Source organism: Watersipora subatra, chromosome 1 (assembly GCF_963576615.1).
Source record: "Watersipora subatra chromosome 1, tzWatSuba1.1, whole genome shotgun sequence".
In the NCBI taxonomy this organism is placed as follows: Eukaryota; Metazoa; Bryozoa; class Gymnolaemata; order Cheilostomatida; family Watersiporidae; genus Watersipora; species Watersipora subatra.
In genome coordinates this window covers 39,180,252-39,198,180 of record NC_088708.1, presented here as the reverse complement: position 1 = coordinate 39,198,180, position 17,929 = coordinate 39,180,252, and the positions used below count along the sequence as shown (strand labels likewise).

The following is a 17,929-nucleotide window of genomic DNA, read 5'->3' as shown; positions in this document are numbered from 1 at the left end:
CCATAACCTGAGCAAGTTAGTTAACACGCTCTCAGAGACTGTTGTCATGCTTTCCCACATGCATATGTATAGAAATATTTTTGGGTGCATACATATGTATAGAAATATGATTGGGTGTGTGCATACATGTATGTATAAAAATGTGTTTGGGTGCGTGCAGCGCATGTGTGACCATTTAATTTCTCAAGCTGCCAACACATAGTTATAACCTATTTCTTGCCCAATATTTTCTATTTGGCATAAAATTTTTTGCAAATCTATGGTTGTCTGTGGTTTCACCAGTCTCGGTGTACGTACTGACAAGCTGTTGGATCTTAACACATAGTGGCTCACCTATGTCACATTACCATATCAATGACTAACTCCACCTTTCCTTCTAAGAGGACATTTCTTTTGAATGTAAAACATGTAAGCTTTGAAAAGTCTAAAATAGCATTAGTACCAAGGACAATCGGATGGTTCATACACATGAAACAAGAGGGTACTGCAATCTAATAGAAAAAAACAAGGAAAGAAAGCATGATTTTAAGAAAATATACATAAAAATCATGACAAAAATTTATATCAGAAATCCAAAACGCTCATTATATTTAGACGAAAGTAAGTCTAGGATGGTGATAGTATAACTTATAAACTAGAGTTCAGCGAATAGGCACACTTTTATAAAGCATAATGCAACTAGTAAAAATATATGTGGTTGTTTGGAATCATTCCAATAATATAAAATACAATCACAAAGGAACAAATTGAACAGAAGAACCCACGTGGTGTGCTCAGAAATAGAATGAGTAGAATCTATGGACTGGCTGACATTATATGCCTGCACTACTTAGACTGAGAAACCCCAGTATTGATGCTAGGAATATGGGGTTCTGCATTAGCAGCCCCGCTAGAATTTCCATAAGAACTGTTATTATTTATAGACGATTTGTCTTTCAGTGTCAAAGAGATGCATCTATCACGAACTTTCAGTTGCTGAGACTTCATTTTGTAGTAATTAAGAGTACTCTCTGGTTTGACTGAGGACCAGCCTTGGCCAAAGACGAAAAATGGGTGCTCTAAGGTCGCCTCCACTGTTGCCTCCAGCTAAAATTGCAATACGTAACATAGCAACTATTTGCATGAAATAAAAACTGAAAAATGAGAATTGTCAATAATCCAGATAGCTAATCATAATTAACCATTAAACTGAATATATTCTACTAAAGTGGCACAGATAGCTAATCATAATTAACCATTAAACTGAATATATTCTACTAAAGTGGCACAGATAGCTAATCATAATTAACCATTAAACTGAATATATTCTACTAAAGTGGCACAGATAGCTAATCATAATTAACCATTAAACTGAATATATTCTACTAAAGTGGCACAGATAGCTAATCATAATTAACCATTAAACTGAATATATTCTACTAAAGTGGCACAAAAACAATTTGATTTTCACAGACATTGTTAACTTCTTAAGCTATGTAATCAAACCAATAAAAACAGCCCAAACAAGAAACAGATTTAATATGAGAGTGATATATAGTGAGCTATATAGAGAGCGAAATCTTTCTAACTACTTATACAAGATAAGATTCGAGTACAGGTAGCATCAGTGATGCGATGAAGAGATCAAATGTTGTAATTAATAAGAACTCTGGCTCTATTAAAAGCGTGATAGTGCTCACTCATATTTACTTATTCTAAAAACGTTGCAAACTATCATTACAATGCAGTAATTTTACTAAGTCGCGATAAAGATTAATGAAGTAATAACTAGAATGAAAAGAAAACATGCGAAGAATCTATAAAGGGGAACATCTCCGATTATAGAAAAGATGTTGAAAAATTGTCATCATTCATTTTCATAAATCTAACCATTATTATATGGGCGTGTCCATGAATAATAATTTGACATTTAGAGTTATTTGATGCCAAATACACATGCACATTTGCTCCCATTATAAAATTCTTTGAATTAATTGATGCAGTATTTTTTTGGTTTTCAGATAATATAAAATTTACTGCTTTTAAAATAGTAGTTCCGGAGCTATGAAGTGCAACATGCGTAAACGATGGGACATCACAAAATGTCCCATCGTTTACGCATGTTGCACTTCATAGCTCCGGAACTACTATTTTAAAAGCAGTAAATTTTATATTATCTGAAAGCCAAGCAAGTACTGCATCAATTAATTCAAAGAATTTTATAATGGGAGCAAATGTGCATGTGTAGTGGCATCAAATAACTCTACAGACTGGTTCATACTATATCGCCGTATCTCGGTGCTGTCATTTTGGCATTGGTCGTCGATTATGTGAGCCGTAAATTGATGTCATCGACGAAGCATCGCGACACTTCGGGAAAGTTTGCAGATGTTAAACTTTCCCGATGCTTCGCCGAGCATCGACGACCGCTTTTCAAATGTGAACCATTTCGGCGATGGTAATTCACGGTAGTGGATAGCGTGATCTCTTCATATCTGTTTATGACAGTCGCTGCAGGACTAGTTTTTGATTCCCGTATAAGAAAACAAAGAGGTTTTTTCGTAAAAATTTAAAAAGATAAATGTCACAGAGTATTTCCTGATGCAAACGCGGATGGGTACGTGATAGTGTGAACATAGCCATCCGATAATAGATACTATTTATCTATTATCGCGTTGATGAGTGGTTATCATCAACGCCGAAATACGGCGATATAGTGTAAGCCAGTCTTAAAGAATAGAGAAAGTGTAAATATTGTGATGCTTTATTATGTATCTTGAGGTGTTGACTGATGTTCTCAAAAAAGAATCAAAGCGATTGACCCACCAGAAGCTGAGATATAGCCAGCCAAACACAGGTCTACCTAATAGCGAATCAGAGGAAAAACCCTTAGAAAATCCCAAGAATTGTGACGTATGAAATCGACTCATTGGACTTGTGGCGGAGTTGCACACCCTTACCTCCGTTGCGTATACTGATTATTATAGGCTACAAGATGTGAAAAGCTTCTTGTGATAGTAAAGAATTTACAGACTAGCTCTGGTTTCTCAGGAAAACCAAGCAAACATTGTGTGGTAAAGGCAGTTGCCCACAACCCCTTACCATTTACCAAGCAGAAGAGCAGGTTTTGACTATCCTTCGTTTTTTCGTGACGTCATTTTATCGTTGTCGGCCATCTTTATAGACAATTTTTTCGTTAGAAACATGAAGCTTTTGCAATGATAATTCGAAAACGATGTTTTTGTTTGCAATTTTTTATGATAATATCAAAACAACACTTAAAAGTACTAATAAATCAAAGAAAAACGATCGTTTTCTACAAAAATGGCGGCTTTTTCGTTAACGAGCGCATGTGCAAACGACTTGATGACGTCAAAAAATAAACAATGGATTGTGCCTCAAATTTTAACTCTATCTCCACGGATATGCTCCAAAGATCCTCTGGTCAACGAACGGCGCGTGTATAGTCTATATTATACGATATCAGTCATTTGCAGCTTGTTTAGAATAAGAAATGGGAATTTTTGTTCCTTCATCATCTTTCTACTTTGTACCTACTGCAGCATTCAGTTGATTTTCATGATTATCATCACTATTAACCGACTGTAAGTTCACTACAGCCATAATTTTGAAAAGAATAACTTGACAGTGCTGCTCTTGCTGTAAGAAAAGAAAACGATAACTTTTGATTTGATCCTTCTATTTATCTATTATCTTATCTATGATTATTTTTTATGATTACTATACTAATACATTATATGCATATTATACAAAATAATAATATAACTGTGTATAGAATATATGATGTAATTAATATAATTTGTAGAAAATTCCAAAGGATAACCGAGATTGATGATTGATTCCATTCAATAGCTATAGATAAGAAAATCTGAACAGCGCTAAAGATGAGTCTGAATAGGGAAGGCAAATGGGAGAGCAACAAAACTGAGCTGAACTAGCAAGATAGCGAAATAATAGATGAGTGTAATTATTTCATGCTAAAACCAATCTACACGTCAGAGGAGCTGGTTCGGAAATCTCAGAGCAATGGTTGTTAGGCCCAATTTGATTGTTCTATACTTCCAGGGATTAAACCAATTAAAAGGCCATGATTGTTATAGGAGCAGCATTAGTTGGCTTAAGTGACCAATGGCACGCAAGTCGATTTCATATATTGATGCTAATATGAGGATTACCAAAACACATGTCTTTTGGTAGACCTGTGTTTGGCTGGCTATATCTCAGCTTCTGGTGGGTCAATCTCCTTGATTATGTTTTTAGAACATCAGTCTACACCTCAAGATACATAATAAAGCATCATAATATCATACTTTCTCTATTCTTTAAATGTCAAATTATTATTTATGGACATGCCCATATATAAGGAGAGGACAAGTCTTACCGGTTTCTGCATGTTATCGCCAACGCTAAAGGTGAGAAATGCAGTGCCACGGGTCCTATCCTCCGATATCTTGACAACAGTGCTAGAGTCTAAGCTGAGATCTGGACTGATGCTTGCGCTGTATTCAAAGTCACTGGTCTGCAAGTCCTCTATTTTCTTCAGCCTATTCTCATCAAGCTGAATAATTGAGCCTCGGTGAAAATAAGCGGGTCTGTGTGGAATAGATGGTTGGCATGGTTGCTGAGCAACCTGAGACGGTAATAAAGCACTGCTGTCACCCAACTTAATTTTCATGCGTTTGGCGGCAACTTCAGATTCGGCCGGTTGAAAAGCTTTGCTACGCTTCGTGGAATTGGAGTAGAAGGCAGTGGTCACTGAAGGACTATCATTTGATGATGTCACACAAGGCAGGAGCAATCGATTAGGATCTGCTAGTTGGAGATTATGTTGCGGCAGCTCTCCAGTGCTGGCAGCAGTCAGCGCTTGAGTATTATAAAAATTTTTCAAAAAGGAATTCGGAAAGGCATTGGGGAGTGAGGGGTGTTGCTGGAGACCAACCGCTGCAGAAGCTCTCAATGTAGAGTCAAAGGGAGGCTGTGCGGCTCTTGGATTTGAGATATCATGAAGGTTAACGAGTCCAGCCTGAGCAGCCTGCTCTGGATTGGCCACCATGTCCCGTATCCATGAAGGTCTCTTCACAACACCGGTTATTTCTGGATTTTGGCTAGAGACATCTGTGACAGCATAGCTAGAAGATGTCCGAATCTGAGCTCTATCTTGTCCATTCATTTAGCAGTTCAACACTTGCTCACTAACACAGATCACTCCAGCAAGGCAACCTGCAAGAAACAACAGAATTTTTTATGCATTAAAGATCAACTAGTGTAAAAAGTGAAGACAACTCGGACTTTATCATCAACAATTTTGTGTGATTTCAGCTAAACATTGATGTTTTTTTTAATCCGCATACACACACGCGTGCGCACACTAGTGTTGGGCCGGTATTGGGTTATCCACTCTTACCGATATCGAGGGATTCTCGGTATCCGAGGAAACCAATCATTTTCGGTATCAGCTAGGTATCCGCGGCCGGTTTGATATGATCGGTATTTATCCGTAAAAGCCTACCGGTAAATGGTTATACGGATATCCGGAGAGATTTTTAAAACGCTTCATGACGAACATGGTAATCTCAGCACGCATTGGCGAACAAATTCAACGAAAGTTTCCACGCTTACTATATCTACTATTATATTACGTTACATCGATAATGCCACCAGCCTCGAAGGTTTGGGAGTTCTACACAGATGGGAGGACGGACGTATAAAGACTCTAACGGGACTGGACTCCAATTGGACTGCGTATAATTATGTGATTACATTACCTGATTACAATATGTGATAGTAAGATTTTTTTAAACTGTTTCAGTATATTTAACAAAGAGAGCCCCTTGCCATTATGTATCTGTTCTTTATTATACATAACGTTTGTATTAATAACTATATTTTTTAATAGAATAAACAATAAAAACATCTATCATGAAAATTATATTTCCATCTTTCTTTTTTGGCTTTCTAAAACAAGGAGTCTCTTTGCCGTAACAATATACTGCTGACTAAAGAATGTTTTTTGCACAGGCTACTTTTTGCACAACGATAAAAATTGTTCGAGACAGTTATGATTTAAAGTTTAAACCATTTAAAGACACACTGATAACCACATACCGAACAATAGTACCGACAATACCGAACTTTCTTAGTTGGCAAAGGATACCGAAGATGGTAAATACCGAGGATACCGATACCGAGAAAACCAATAAAAATGTGCACGGATATCCGATCCGGCACTAAATTAGATACCGGCCCAACACTAGCGCACACACAAACACGCGTAATAGTGTTTGCTTTTCTGTGCCAAAACAGTAACGAGACAAACTATCGGAAAGCAAACCGGATATCAAAGTGCACGTCGCATCTTTGACCTACTTGACACAAAGCACACCAGTCTATTAAATTAAGAACTGCTACTTCCTAGTCAAGTTATGAGGAATCATAAGCAGATTGGCACAAGCGCTGAGAACACACGATAGGGTATACTGACAAAAAGCACAATATGACACAGAACAAGCTCGCATAAGCATCGACAGTATAGTAGTCACAACTGTTCTAGTCACATGTATATTTACAAAAAACGGTCAAACAGTTGTTGACTTATCAGTCTCGTATTGGCTCAATTTATATACAGTGATGCAAACAGCAATCTTTGAATCGCTTGTGGGGTCTAGTGAGGAGAGTTGAAGAGTGAGTTCAACAACGCGGCAGGCAATACCGAGCGAGTAATGGGCATGAATGTGTGAATACGATGAAAGGCTTGGAGTACGGTGCCATTCACAGGCAGCAATCCATAATTATTCAAAGGCATATATATTATAAATAAATAAGTGCTAGTAGTGAGTGCCTGGAATTCACAGCTATCGATATACCCTCATAATCAGCGTATCTGCTCAATACACACACCCAATATAAGCAGGAACTAGTGGAGAATCAATAACTCATCGACTAGAATGAGAAAAGGTGTCTACATACACTGTTTCCATGATGCGCAGTGCTTCGGAATTGCACCCTCTCCGAATCATGGAAACGGCGTCTTGACACCGAAATCACTGCGCACTGATCAGTGCGAAGCCAGTGCAAACTCGCAGCAAGGAAACAGCAATTGCGCAGTGGCTGCACATAGCTCTCATGCCGTGGAGACGGATTCTTCGAGGGCCATAAACTTGTACAAATGTTATTAGTTACAAATTATCTAATCTTGTTTTTTTCTATTCTTCCGATCTTCTTTCACCTAAATTTAATTATGGTCTGCACCCACGAGGATGAGGTGATTACTTTAATAGACTTTGTTATCGATGCCAACACTTTTCGAAAAATAGGTAGCAAGTCCTAAATTAACGTTTAAATAATATATTACTTAAAAATACTTATTAAAAATATATTACTTTGTAAAATTTGTGCTAAGGTTTGTAAAACCTTGAGAATGTGTATTGTAAATAAAAGTATAATGATGACAGAAGCATAAAAAGACCGTTTCTGACGTTCGGTATCCATGACCGATTCAATTTCTCCATCAGGCGATTCGATTTATACAATTTCTCTTCTCTGGCTAATTTACTGAAAACCACTGCGCAGCATGGAAACGTACAATCCCCTCGACTTCGGAGGGGGCTGCATCGCAGTACTGCGCGCCATAGAAACATAATGATAGACAACCATTCCGTCAGCAGAGTTTCTGACACGAAAGATATTTTGCCTGTGTCTCCAATACGTTTAGCAGTAGAAAACCTAATAATTGCCTGACTAACAATGGCACAGCTATACCAAGCCTATGCTATACCACGCCTATGCTATACCATGCCTATGCTATACCATGTCTATGCTATACCATGCCTATGCTATACCATGTCTATGCTATACCATGCCTATGCTATACCATGCCTATGCTATACCATGTCTATGCTATACCATGCCTATGCTATACCATGTCTATGCTATACCATGTCTATGCTATACCATGACTAGGCTATACCACGCCTAGCCTATACCATGCCTAGCCTATAGGCTAGGCGTGGTATAGCATACCCTGCGACATACCATGCCTATGCTATACCATGCCTATGATATACCATGCCTATGCTATACCATGCCTATGCTATTCTATGCCTATGCTATAATCAACTTTCATTGCATGTATTCTTCAACAGATTAGCTACTAAGATACTACAATAATATAGTTGTAATATCCTAGTAGCTAATCTGTTGAAGGACACATAGAATAAAAGTTGTGTGGATGCTCAGAACTGGATATAGATCAACTGTCCCCGATTATACAAGCTTAAAGGTTGACTTGCAACAAAATTCACATTACAGTTATTTGATACCAAAAGATTCACCATGTCTTACTCTGTTGTGTTGTAAGTGCCAAATATGTGGAAATGTGATTACAAGCTCTTAAAAGCTCAAAAACAAAAAGCCGCCGTAGATTGGAATCTCTTTATTTCGATGACGTAGCCACGAAATTTGGTTATCGTCTTGTCACGTATGTTCTCACGTGAATTGAAAGGCCAATACAAAGCTCAATATAAAACTTATCGTAGTACTAGTTTATGACAAACACTTCGGGTTTCACCGAAGACCCCGTATCAAATATAGATGCTCGCTACTTTACAGTTTTGTTTCGGCCTGGTCTAATCGGCAAGTCGTAATCTGATCATGTGACCCAATACTTCGCAAATAATTTTTGCAGCACTTTTTGATTATCACAGGTGACCAACAGGCTCGTCATGATTATCAGACAATGATATGTACTAATTCAAGGTAAGGTTAAAAAGTTAAATGAATATTTACGGTAAGTTATAAGATATCACTGCTAAAAGTGACAGTATTACAATGACGATAAAACAGACGCGTAAGAACAATAGACATGGTTTTATTGAATGCGTGAAGTATATTTGTGAAAATATTTCGACAAATAAGGTTGCATGAAAATGTAAACAGAAACCATCTCTCACAAATGCGTCACATTTGAGCCGTTTTGGAAAGAGAATCCAAACTACGGCGGTCTCACGTGGCTGCGATTAACTATTCGTTTTTGAGCTTTGAAGAGCTTGTAATCACATTTCAACATATTTGGCACTTACAACACAACAGAGTAAGACATGGTGAATCTTATGATACCAAATAACTGTAATGTGAAATTTGTTGCAAGTCAACCTTTAATATAGTGTGTAAACCATGCATTTTATCAATAAGCATTGAAATTTACAGCTTAAGAAATGTTTGAAAATTAATAAAAAAAATTTATAGGTTTGGTAATAATAAATTGACTAGTAAAAATAAAACAAATAGGATACATAGCTCGGTCTATGCATGGATAGGATACATAGGCCTATTATTTACTAGCTTGTTCGTATTAGAGTAACTAAGCGCGTAGGTTAAAAAGGACAAGATTGAGTTTCAATAATAATCACAGTATTACATAGTCATATCTCACAATACAGTGGACCCTCGTCATACGATTTTAATTCGTTCTAGTGTTAGCATTGTAGAGCGAAAATTTTGTATAGAGGTGTATAGAAGCCCATAGCAAATGTTTAATGCAAACAAAACCTGGTAAAAATCATCAAAATTTTATATATGCACTGTATATATTAAAAATTAGTAACAAAATAGTATTTTAACCTGAGTAACTATAGTTACCTATGGTAACTTTGATATTTAGTAGTTACGATCTGCGAAAAATGTAACATTACAATGTACTATGTGCAGTACATACCTTAGGGAGTTCTTGGAGATACACGTATAACATAAACGTTAAATTTAACTTAAATGAATTTAGCTTACTAAATACACTTGAAGCTAAGTTTTGCTATTTATTTTACTCGACTTTAATTTTGTCATTGGCTAACATTTTATCACCAATCGGTTTCCCATTTTGTTTTCACACAAACTAATAACGCTGAACTAAACGAGATCGAGCATCGTACCTCTTCTATTCGTTGTTGGAGACTTTGGCGAATAGCATATCGGCATATTTATTATTCCGATGTAATCAACACACAGACGGCCAAATTTGTGATTTCACATGGTGAAAAATATTTCTTATGGAGGGCAACAAATCAGTGTGTTCTACATCGCAGGGCAAAAAATATCGTATGAAAGGGTCATCGTAACCTGAGGACGCAATGTACAAGTTAATCCATTTCGATATTTGTTCTGTACGTTAAAACCATTATATGCTGGCACAAATAATCTCATAGAAATATATTTTATTTCATTTAATTCATTCTACAGCAATATCTGCTGCCAGCAACTCAGTACAACATTAAAATAAAAGCATAATATAAAACTGTGTAACAATGGATGTAAAAAGCGACATATGCAAAAAGTAAACAAGTCAAATACTAATAATTAAAATGAGGTTTTGTCGTCATTATGTTAAAGACGCCCAAATTAAAATTTAGCATTGGTGGTTGAAGACGGATAATTTGTAGGTAGAGGTGGGGATAACAACATGAAACAGAAACCAACAGCTTTGAATTAACGTTACATAATTCACGTCAAACCTCTATTTGAACGCCATGGCGCTGCATTTTTATACTTTCAAATAGAGGGATTAGCTTGTCAGAAGTTTGGGAAAATAAAGTTTATCTTTTTATGGGCAAAGCGATGCTAATGTCCCATATTTGACACACTCTTCTTCGGGCAGAACGACATTAGCGCGGTCTTTTTCAGCATTTTTACTATACGGTTTTTCATTTTTATAGATCAAAGTATTAGACCGAGTTAAACAAGAAACTACTTTGAGTAAAACATATTACACGGATATACAGTTATTACATATTTCAATGGTGCTGCTTTCAAAGTTTTAAAACAAAACTTAAAAAAGCTTTCAAGTGAGAAAACGGACCTCTATACGCCATAATAATGGCTGCTATTATGTTATACAATGTTGCTGAAGAATATTCACATCGTTCATCAAAACGTTTTAAAGACTTCATATCAGGTTGTATGCCACCTTACGGGCGAATTTGTATTTCTACTATGGTATGGGTTCGTAAAGATCAAAGAATGTCACCGTGGTGGTCAAATAGAGTTGACGTGCAATTAAAGGGTGGCACTGTAGGATAGTCTGTAGGATAGTCTATGGCACCATAGGATGGATGTCTTTCATACCCAATCAGATGGCCTGCAGGTGAATGTTTAGGAGGCTCCTTCTCAGGAACCAAACAGAGTTTTGAAACTAAACTTTGTGGCAAGCACATATGCTGTGACAGAAAGCACGGAGTATATGTGTGTGAAGTTGGAGGATGAAATCAGTCCAAAAATGTGGAAGTGCATAGAATTTACGCGTACTAACAGACACACAAACTAATACACACACTAACACACACAATGCAACGTGGGATTTCTTATTATACATAAATTCTACATTCTATATATGTGTATTCTAAGTTTTATATTTGCTGCATCACTTTCACATTCTTCCAAACAATAACCATTATACACCTTCTGACACGGTTTAATAAATTCAATTGGAGATATTTGTTATTGTTTTTTCTGCTATTTGTAATTCCAACTCTAAAAAACCATTGCCCTCATCCTTTTTCACCGATGCTAAATCTCACAATGGTTATCTTGTGACCTATGATTTTCCAATTAGAAAAGGAATGTCTGAAGCATTGTTAATCGAGCACTGTAGAACCAAAGGGTTTGAAAAAGATGTCCGTATATACCCTATAGGATAAAAATATTTGCGAAATTAAGTTTCCCGCAAATCGCTTTTTTCATGCATACTCGCGGACTAATTTATTCGCGGTGGAACACAATCACTCTCTATTAAGAGTTAACTCTATTGCAGCTACCAATAGACTTAACCCTTCGCATGTGTACATCGCATGTTTAGGTTTCTATTTAACTGACAACTATGAGTCCATCATGCTAAGCTACAAATTTCTTGCCGTGTCCAGAGGTATTCACGAATATTCATCGCTTTGGAGGCCTTTGATGAACCAACAACTTGTGGTAAGTAATGAATTTTTTCAAAACCATTTACTAAATTATTAATTGAATTTTACTTTGGTTCTTTGATAAAACGCAATATTTATTGTTTCCAGCCCTACCGCTTCGTTATTCATTTTAGTGTGAGAGAGGAGCCCAATAATCTGCACGCCCATTTTCAGTAAAGCTAATAAACGCAGACTGCGCAACGGTTGGTCATCTACCCTGTGAAATGAGTAGAGTAAGCAGCTTTTTCATCATACACGGAGGCACAATGACTGCAAGGGTGGTGGATGTCATTCCTAGAAGATCACCAATCATTCAGGGAGGTCTTGAAATTGAGGTAGAAGTGACCGCAGCTGCTAACCAGGAGAATAATTATATCTGTTTTAAAAAAGGAACAAGAACGCCTTGACGATCACAAATTTTTAGCCAACCAGCAGAAGGTTGCAATAGCAAGCCATGAGGAGAGTTCTGATGATAACTGCCTTACCAGCCATGTAGTAGCGAGAGAATCGCCTTTAACATCTACGTAAAACAGTGACAGTGATATAGCGCTGCTATTACCAGTTCAATTTTATTACCAGACAACCGCCATATGGGCCAAACCGTTTTTATTTACTCCATTCAATGTTTGTAAAATTTGATTTGTATTTGAAATATTTTTTTGTACAATCAAGTTTGTAATTAATTATAATATATTTATACATGAAAATATTTCTATATAAGTATCCCGTTTAGGTTTCTATTTAGCTAAAAATTTTATGTCGATCATGCTAAGCTATAAATCTTTGGCCTCATCCAGAGGTTTTCATGAATGTTCATCGATTTGGAGGCCTATGGTGAACCAACAACTTGTGGTAAGTTATGAGTTTTTCAACGTAAAGAACTGTGGGAGATTTTTTTCGATGATGATGCCGAATAACTTGTGACGACCTTGAACAATTTTGTAAAGAAGTGTGATGCATTGGCAATAGGGTTAACTCAAAGCCCAAGCGATGATTTTAAAAAAATTTGGAATTCCGCTACATTTACTACTTCTGCCGAGCGACTAGTTTTCAATTTGTGGCGGCAGCTATTCTCCCTTGTGTTTAAAAATTGAACTAGATGTAATTATTGGGGAAATTTAATAATTCGCGAAATCGTCTGTTCGCGAAATCGCGAATTATTAAATCCATCGAATATACAATGCTTCAATAAACTTCGGATGTTGTATACTAAAAATTACTTCCCAAGTCGAGACAAATATTTTCTCTCTTTTTCTTGATCAATGTCAAAAACTTCCATGTTAAAGTGGTCCCAAGTAGAGGCTTTACTGTAATTCTTCTTGGATGAATTTTCTTACCAAATACCTAAACAAACCTAGGTTGCTAAATGATAACTTACAAAAAACATAAAAAAACATTTCTCAAATATACTGTGTTAGCGGGTAAGTTTTCTTTGAAAAAAGACTACGCTGTCTTACCAGGGGCGGATCTAGGAAAACAAGTTTGTGGTGCAAAATTTGTGTAATATATCTAGAGTGGGAGGGGGTGCGCGAGGCGACCCCCTTACCTGGCCCCGCGCTAGCAAACGTTTTGAAATTTAGGCATCTTAGAATGAAGGAGAGGTGTGTTTGAGCCCAAAAAAGTGTAATCATTTATCTGCAGCAAACAACAAGTTTAGAGGTAAAAATTGACATTAAATATGATTAATTAAATTGGTGTTTTATAATGTTCCTTATACTATGTATATTATGTCTATCATGTCTATGCATAAAAAAGTTTCATAGTATTAGCTACATAACGATGCTATTATAAAACAGACATATTAGGGCATACTTTTTTGAATTGTTGTTTTGTCGTCGAAAGAAATGATCCAAAGTTTGTTCTTGACCTTTCTTTTGAGACATTTTGCTTTTAAAAGTGCTTGTAGTGCTTCTTTCGAAAAAGTTGTGGCTCAATTGAGGATGTTTATTGGGACCACTCCCATTTGTTTATAAGCTAAACAAATTCAAGTCAATGTTACTAAAACTGGTTCGTTATAACGAGCTTTACTAGGCCGTTTTTGTCCATTTCCTCCCAAAGCAAGTTATCAGTGAAATGAATTGTAATTTACTCAATTCTTGATGGATTTTAAATCTGGTTTTTTTTGCCATATTTATGGTGGTGCATTTGCACCATATGCACCACAGTAGATCCGCCCCTGCTTACAACTTAATTGACAGAAAGTTGAAATTACTATTATTAATACTACAATAAGTTAATAACACCAATCAATATTACATTTTATGGGAAGAGCCTATATTTAAGAACCATAAAAACATTTTTAATAATTGACAGATGTATAACATCATCAAGACGATATGACTTGTAGGCTACTGATGCAGTTTCTCTACATGCATATCGATAATAAGGTTAGCAAGGAAACATTGAGATGCTTGTTATATTATTCATCATACCCTACAGGATGAAAATATTCGTTGATTATAAAAATTCGCGATTTCGCGAACAGTCAATTCCGTGAATTATTAAATTCCGTGAATTATTAAATTCCGTGAATAATTAGTTCTATTTTTAATCACAAGGGAGAATAACTACTGCATCAAATTAAAAACTAGCTGCTAGGCTAGTTTTTAATATAAATACTAAACGTAGTTGAGTTTCAAAACATTTTTAAAATCATTGTCTGGGCTTTGAGCTAACACCATTGCCAATACATCACAGTTCTTTACAAAATTCTTCAAGGTTGTCACAAGATATGCAAAATGGCGTCATCGCAAAAAATAGCCGCTAGGCAGAAGTACTAAACGTAGCCGAGTTCCAAAACTTCTTTAAAATCATCGCCGGACTTCGAGTTTTATTGCCATTGCATCGAACTTCTTTACAAAATTATACAAAATTTTTAAAAGTTATTCACCATGGCTTCGTCATCGCAAAAAATCTCTCATAGTCTTTTTACATTGAAATCAACCTCGTCAATCTCTAATACCGAAGTTGAGGACGATCATGATTCTGATCTGGACATTATGGTATGTATTTGATTTGCAGTGCAGATACGCTTTTCCATAATTAACTGCATTAGTTAAGTCTTTTGTTTAAAAACTGATCGCTTTCATTAAATACTTCAGCTATTGTTTTTGTACTTCTTTAACACTCGTTAATATTTTTTCTTTTTTGTGTTTACTGCAGAATAAGAATGAAACAACCTACTCCGATTACGAAAACTAGAGACAAGTAGTAATATTCATCAAGGCAGGGATATTGGCAGAGAAGCAACCAGTCAACCTAGACCCCTTCATCGACAACAACTCCTTGATATCGCTGCAGCAAACATGATTAAATTATATATTTTATTTCATGTATAGATATATTATAATTTATTACAAACTTGAGTGTACAAATAAAATATTTCAAATACAAATAAAATATTACAAATGATGAATGGAGTAAATATAAACAGTTTAGTCCATATGGCGGTTGTCTAGAGCAATAAAATGAAACTGATACTCTTGATAAGTGAATACTAGCGTGTAATGGTGCTCTCTGACTAGTTATTTTGGTAATAGCAGCTTTATATCGCTGTCACTGTCTTGGGTAGATGTTAAAGGCGATTCTCTCGCTACTACATGGCTGGTAAGGAAGTTATCATCAGAACTCTCCTCGTGGCTTACTATTGCAAAGTTCTGCCGATTGACCAAAGGTTTGTGCTCGTAAAGGCGTTTTTGTTCCTTTTTTTAAAACAGATATATTCTCCTCGTAAGTAGCTGCGGTCACTTCTACCTCAATTTCCAGACTTCCCTGAATGATTCGTGATCTTCTAAGAATGACATATACCACCCTTGCAGTATTAGGCTTGCGTGTATGATGAAAAATCTCTCTCACACTAAAACAAATAATGAAGCGGTAGGGAAGGAAAAATAAATATTGCGTTTTACCGAAGAGCCAAAGTAAAATTCAACTAATTTAGTAAATGGTTTTGAAAAAACTCATTACTTACCACAAATTGTTGGTTCATCAAAGGCCTCCAAATCTATGAATATTCGTAAAAACCTCTGAACGCAGCAAAAAATTTATAGCTGAGCTGTCCCGCCTTAGCACGATCCACCCGTAGTTGTAAGCTAAATAGAAAACGAAACACGCAATGTGCGCATGCATAGGGTTAACTCTATTGGTAGACGTAATAGAGTTAACTCTTCATAGAGAGTAGCAGTTTTCAACCGCGAATACATTAATCCGCGAATATGCATGAAATGGCAATTTTCGCGAAATATAACTCCGCGAATAAATTCATCCTGTAGGGTATTATAATTTAGGAGTTGTGTCTCCTTGCCTAGGTTTTAGTTCAATGACGTGAGGATCATGTGATTCTGTTATGCTATCAGTTTTCCATCTTGAGAATAAAACGATAAGCTTTGTTTTAATCAACCACGCTCTAATGAATACTATAGAAATGAGAATCTTATGACACACCATAACATAGCAATGCTGACTCAAATACTGAGGGCTTACATTCACACTAATGCATGTAAACGTTATAACAGTTCTAACAGCCAAAAAAGGCCTATTGCTGTGTAGCATCAAACCACACTAGAATTGATTCATCCACAGGAAGAGAATAAATGATAATAGACGGAGGTAAAGGCCAAATATAATGTAACTATCAATAATAGGACACCTTTAAGTATAAACTATTTGAAATGATATCTGCCATACTAATCCCGATTAAACAATAAAATTGATGCAGTTGCACAGCTCTTGAGAATGAGACAAATGATTTCAATTGCTAGCAATTAAACTGAAAGTTAACAAAACTGAAAGGAAGAGAAAGCGTAAGTGATGCTCAGAATGAACTACGCCTGGAAACGCTTCAAAAGCGACAGAAAAAACACAGATTGAACTTGCTGACTCATATCCCGCAAGTAGAAGACACTCAATAGTAAATGGTCGTACATTGGCGACGATGACCAAAAGATCAGAAGCTCGTGGCGAACAAACATCAATTTTAGCGAACTAGGGTATAGATGCCACCACTAAAGCTTTCCACGAAGGACCATATGCGAAATGAAGAGCTATCCAGCTGACATATAAACATCACCAGCAGCATTGTTGACCCCTGAGCCAAAGATATCATAGCACAGTGTTAAACACATGAATTTCTTTCACTACAACAGCGGTAACGACGAGTGTTCCATCTCGTCAGAGGTAATACGACCGATTTTTTCATCGGTAACTTAGCACAGGTATTTAATAATAAGTTATAAAAGTATTTGCATTTAGATGTAACGTAAGTACACTACAACAGTATGTATGTTTAAATATAATATTAATATTTATATTGCAAACCTAAAGAAAGCAGCGTCTCATTACTCGCTAGTACACAAATTACTGAAACATATGTCTAATTAGAACTACAAATTTTTGACTTAAACTAACTCTCAACTACCCAAAGGCTTCTGTGACTCACCCATGCAACTACTCAAAATATCCAATAGCCTACCTATTCTCAAGAAGTACATTCATTAGGGATATCACTCATATCAGCACAACTATTATACGAGGCCATATGAAAACGCTGTAGTTCAGATATCAATCGACGAAAATCATTCGATGAATGTTACAAATGTTATAGTACAACGCATTTATATGCTAACCAGAGCAACTCGTTTATTATGTAATGTTTCATCACTAGCCGCTACTATATTCAGCAATCGACTTTGCAGTACAATATAGACGGCAAGTGAAATATTTTGGCTTATTGTTTATTGATAGTAAATCTGAGAGGTGCAATTCTATAAATGACACAAATTGAGTGGCTTAACTTACAAATATTGGCATTTCTGTTTGTGTTAAGTTCAGATGAACTGTTGCGGCTAAAATGTAGCGCTCTTAAAAACCGCGTACATGTAGTTGTTACAACACTGGGCCACCAGCAGTATGTACTTCGACAGTGTCTGGAAAAATTCTGGCTTTGTAATTAGCTTAGAGCTGTACATAGATGTCTATGATTCACG

The 17,929-nt window shown here is 36.2% G+C and overlaps 1 protein-coding gene across 1 annotated transcript; it reads right to left on the bottom strand.

The window, feature by feature from the left end:
* Window positions 1-463: 463 nt before the first annotated feature.
* LOC137398433 (ataxin-1-like) lies at window positions 464-17,839 on the bottom strand. Its single transcript, XM_068084543.1, has 3 exons — window positions 17,742-17,839; window positions 4,382-5,220; window positions 464-1,086 (listed from the first exon to the last, which is right to left on the bottom strand). The coding sequence occupies exons 2-3, from the start codon at window positions 5,168-5,170 to the stop codon at window positions 826-828; spliced, it is 1,050 nt and encodes a 349-aa protein (XP_067940644.1). The 5' UTR covers window positions 5,171-5,220; window positions 17,742-17,839; the 3' UTR covers window positions 464-825.
* Between the last annotated feature and the right edge of the window lie 90 nt (window positions 17,840-17,929).

Excerpts from the sequence above, each read along its gene's own strand:
- LOC137398433 (XM_068084543.1), bottom strand. The coding sequence starts at position 5,170 with ATGAATGGACAAGATAGAGCTCAGATTCGGACATCTTCTAGCTATGCT. Across the intron at positions 1,087-4,381 it reads GCGATAACATGCAGAAACCG|CTGGAGGCAACAGTGGAGGC; the intron begins GTAAGACTTGTC and ends TTGCAATTTTAG.